Here is a 4,528-nt window from a genome sequence, read left to right on the forward strand (position 1 = left end):
TAGATTCTTCTGTGGCAGCTGTTCATAAATATTACAAACAGCCTGTTTTGACAAGTCTCCAGATTATGTTTAGGTATGCCTGGAAAGCCTTTACACTGGAGTTAACTCCCAGGGATTGGTTTGCTGAACGAGGATGCTGCATTTCCTGATCAGCATCAGGGTTACAACGACATGTCTCATTTTCATACGTATGGCTTTAAAACTCCCATCTTTACTCTCAGTTAGGCTTACTATTCCGCTCAAGTTCCTGAAATAGCAAACAGTTTTTGGTCAGTCTCAGAAATTATTATTAGTGTTCTTCACTACATATTGGTCTTCAGAGTCTTAAGCATCTTAGTGTTGATTTTCAATCCCATTGACTTTACAGAGGTCTGGAGGTCACTCATTTTGGCTGGCACTTCTCACTGCAGATTGGACAGCAGGAAAATGTCATCAGAAAGGTTATGTCTCTCATACTCCTCTCCTGTTCTACTATATTTCTCTTCACACCAACTATGATCAAGAGGAAATTATGCAATGCCTACAGTTATTTCAAATTACTTAGTCTGCCATTGCAACATATATTAACTGGTATAATAACTTTGCAGAGGCCTGAAATGATGTCCATACGCTTCTGAGGGACAGCAGAGTAATCCAGTGAGTGCCACAAGATGGACAAATCCATCCGGTAGACTTCTTAGCTGTCTTTAAGATGTTACATAAATGTCTGATTACAAGTCCCGTGACTGTTTCACTGAGACAGATAGGCTTATTCTTGATCCATGCAAATCATTTTCCATCTCTGAACACTAACCATTTTGGTTATGTAGCTTATTATTGTAATTTTCTGTAGTCAAAAATAACAGAAATAATCTGAGATGTATCAAGCATGAACGCCGTCTCTGCACCTTCAGCTCTCATTAGGGTCCTCCTTCTTTGGTAGTTCCCCTATTAATTTTTTCCCACTTTGTGTTTTTTCTCTTGCAGTTCGATAAGGCATTTATCAATGGCTTTCTTCTACTGTCCTTAATCTGTTTTAAGGAGTTTTATTGGGTAATCTCTCTTCACCTTTCAACTACTCTTTGTTTCTACTCTTCTGATAAGTCCTCGTTCAATGCTCAGATCACCTCTTCTTTTTATATCGGGCACTGCCTGCTGCCTCACTGTTCAACAAATATATTTATTTGTCATGTTTTCCTCAAGTTGCTGATACTGTGCTGGACGCCTCACTCGTGCTTTCCTTTTTTTCTTGTTACCCATCCAAAGATGTTATACGACATCTTCTTAGCAGTTTGAAAGTGTAGGATTGTGTGTGTCAGCAGCAATTATAACTGCAAAATCTCAATTCTATTTTCCTGAAACTTTTTTAACCGCAATTAACCTTGGAAACATGTAAAGGAAACTTCTACTGTCTTGGCACTATATGAATCTGCAAGAACCTGTTATTTCTTTGCATCACTAACCCTTGTGGGTTTGTCACCGGTCGTAAAGCTTTACCGTTCAGCAGCTTTTGATAAGGCTAACAAAAAGAAATTAATTTTGCTGTCAAGGACCTGGCATCTAGACAGTCAAATAAGCAAGGTATTCAACACACTTATCACCTGCATAAACGCAGTCATCTTCAAATACCAGTAACTGATTCTACCATTCAGCATTCTCAGAGTGCCTCAAGCACAGCGGAACAAACCCTAAAATCCTGCCAAGTATCAATTCTGCTTGCAGCTGAAAGAGCCTTTAGCCTGCCTGGATTTCTTAAGAGTTTTTCCATACCTGCATGCTCAGGGGGGTTCTCTGAGCCAGAGAAGAGCGAAAGCCCTTCCTCCTCCATCTCAAATACACTTGCCACCCTCTTCCCATGATCCTGTGTGCTGAGTTGAGTGGGACCCATGGAGGCCACACAGGAAGGTCTTGCTACAATCTCATCGCCGTAGCATTGTTACTACCGAGCAAGGAGCCGCAGGCGTCTTTCTTCCAGGTCTTTAGTTTCTCTCTGCTACCGAAAGTCAGAAAGGAGGTACCTGTGGGAAAACACAGATGCAAAAGAGGCAAGAGGTCAACTACTGAGGCTATTAACTCCCAAAACCTATTACAAGCTGCACCACAAGCACGCTTCATCATTTTGTTTCCCGATTTATTAACAGGGACAATTAACTTCGTTTTATCAATGTTTATGCTCTTGAAGCACAATTATTTAAACGAACTGTGGTAAAAAGTTCAAGATTAACACACCCAGGCACAAAAACGTCTTCTGACGGCCAAAATATTTGTTGAAGCAGGACAAGTATTCATTACTGCGAACACCACGGGGGGACTTCAGCCCTGACCTCTCCAATGGGTAAGAGGGAAATTCCAGGCTTCACCACCGGTGGCCTTTGTTAAAGCTTCCAGTAACAAACAGCCCATTGCTGCCAGCTGCCCTGGATTTTGTGGAATGTACTGCAGAGCACACAGGAAATTGTAAAAGACAATTTTGATACAATTATTTAGCAAAGACCGCAAAACATCAAATTTCCCTATTAATATCAGTAGCCAAAGGCTGTGCCAAAGATCAAGGATGTACCAAAGGTGAGGATGACAAATCCTTCCCTCCCCTCACTTACAGCAAGAAATTGAAAGCCAGCATCGCACCTATGGAAAATGGCCATTACGCCACACTCAGGAAATAGATTCACCACCAACCTTCTGAGGATTCCCTTTTCCGGAGCCTGGAAGCCATCCTGAAAAGCTTCTTTATTATGCAACACTAATGCCACCACAGAATCTGAAACCTGACAGCGAGTCCATTCACTTTTTCCAAAAAGCCCCACCTGCACAGGAAAAGGCCTTACTGGTTTGACTGCACAGACTTAGTGAAACTGATGCAAACTGCTAATGTAAACACCCCTAATCTGACTGAACATGCATTTGATCAGTTGATCTTAACTCGGTGATTTACCAATGCAAGCTAAAGGGATTAACTGATTTAAAAAGCAACTGCGTTAGAGGCCTGTACCAGTTTAACGTGAGTGACTGAGCTCAGGCCTGGAAGCCTGCCACGCTCTGAAAGACGCGAGGTGACAGAGCTGTGCAGCAGCCCACACACAACAGCATCAGGTGAGGAGGGACATACCTCACACTGCAGCGCAGACTGGGAAGAGGCAGAGCACCACAGGCCCAAGTCCCTTCTCTCCTTCCAGGTATTTGGACCAGACCATGCAACTTTTCTTAGAATGCCAAAGGCAAAGGTGACAGCAACACTTCCACAAATCACTCCCCTCCCAGTTCTCTGAAACAGTCACCAAGTGTAGAAGCAGTCATACCATCGAGCCTGCTGAGCTCCTGACATCCCCCACTACGCTGTGGCAGATAATAGATGCAGGTGTTAAAAACCACAGGGCATATTAATTCATGTGACCTCCATAAACAGCCTCAGACTGTGTTAAGAACTCAGAGCTCCTCCCCTTTGGCACATGCAGCCACTGAATCGCTGGAGAAACAGACTGTCTAGCATAAAAGAAGTGGCAGCAAATATGAAACTCAAAGCCATAGAAAGGAACTATCCTGGGAGACTACAACCTAACTGATGCGATTTGCAACCCATTCAAGATCACCCACAGTCCTCCATGGCCACTACAATCAACTTTTTTTAAATAAGCCCACACAAAGTTCTGCAGCAACTGAAACCTTGCAGAGGCACAGAGCACCAGATGGAGATAGGAACTTCACTGAGACAAACCCAAAGCCAACTTGGGATACAAGTCCCATGTAAGCTTCTCGCTGAAGCCAGTATCATATGTCTCTGGACATGTTTGGGCACGAAACAAGAAAGCTACGTGTACTGCCTCTGTGCATCGCCACATTCCTTTAAACCACACAGAAGACTCAAACATTAATTACTGTGCGGAATGAGTCACCAGCACCACAGTAATTTTTCAGAGGAAGAATTTGATCCCCCAGCTGGGGGTCTGAGTGACAGTACTCAAGCTCCAGTGCCTTCAGTTCAGTGACCCAGTCTCGCTGCATCCCAGACACAACTGAGATGTATTCTGGAAAGCAAACGACAAAGGTACAGCCTGACCGGATTTCAAAACTGTGTCATCACAACGACGCCTGACACTGCAAGAGCGAAACTTGCTGTCAGCAGGACATCTGGAGCCCAAAGGGGAGCTTCTAAGAGACTGCAGACTTCCGGGCAATGTCTGAGAAGTCTGCAGCTACTAACAGGGAGGTGAGCATAAATCTATGTGCAAACCCAGGCCACAGCAAGGAGCAAGGCCCATCAGCCACTATTGTGCTGTAAAACCAACCCACACGTTCCTACTCTGTGCACCAGCCTCCAGCCTTCCCAAAATAGAATGGGCCAGATAAGAGAGGCCTCATGTCTTCTCTGCTCCTGACACAGCATTTTTTAGCTCTGTAGATACAGTTAACAGTTGCAGGTTGTGGAAAACTGACCTAACTACAAACAGCAGCGCTCCCGTGCTAGGCAAAGAAACCTAAACCAGCATTTTCCCCACAGGCACACAAGTGAGAGGCAACAGGACTAGGCCGAGCAGTTATTTTTCACAGA

General features: G+C 44.1%; 1 protein-coding gene across 1 annotated transcript in view; it reads right to left on the minus strand.

Annotated features, from left to right (window-relative positions):
- LOC104506464 (oxysterols receptor LXR-alpha-like) overlaps window positions 1-2,003 on the minus strand; it is a gene marked incomplete at its 3' end in the record, with an annotated part of 3,296 nt that extends 1,293 nt beyond the window's left edge. Inside the window, exon 1 of the mRNA XM_010147415.1 lies at window positions 1,750-2,003. Coding sequence (XP_010145717.1) covers window positions 1,750-1,867 — 118 coding nt within the window. The remainder of the gene's footprint in view (window positions 1-1,749) is intronic.
- Between the last annotated feature and the right edge of the window lie 2,525 nt (window positions 2,004-4,528).

This window comes from Eurypyga helias, unplaced genomic scaffold (genome assembly GCF_000690775.1).
Source record: "Eurypyga helias isolate BGI_N326 unplaced genomic scaffold, ASM69077v1 scaffold41522, whole genome shotgun sequence".
Taxonomy (NCBI): domain Eukaryota; kingdom Metazoa; phylum Chordata; class Aves; order Eurypygiformes; family Eurypygidae; genus Eurypyga; species Eurypyga helias.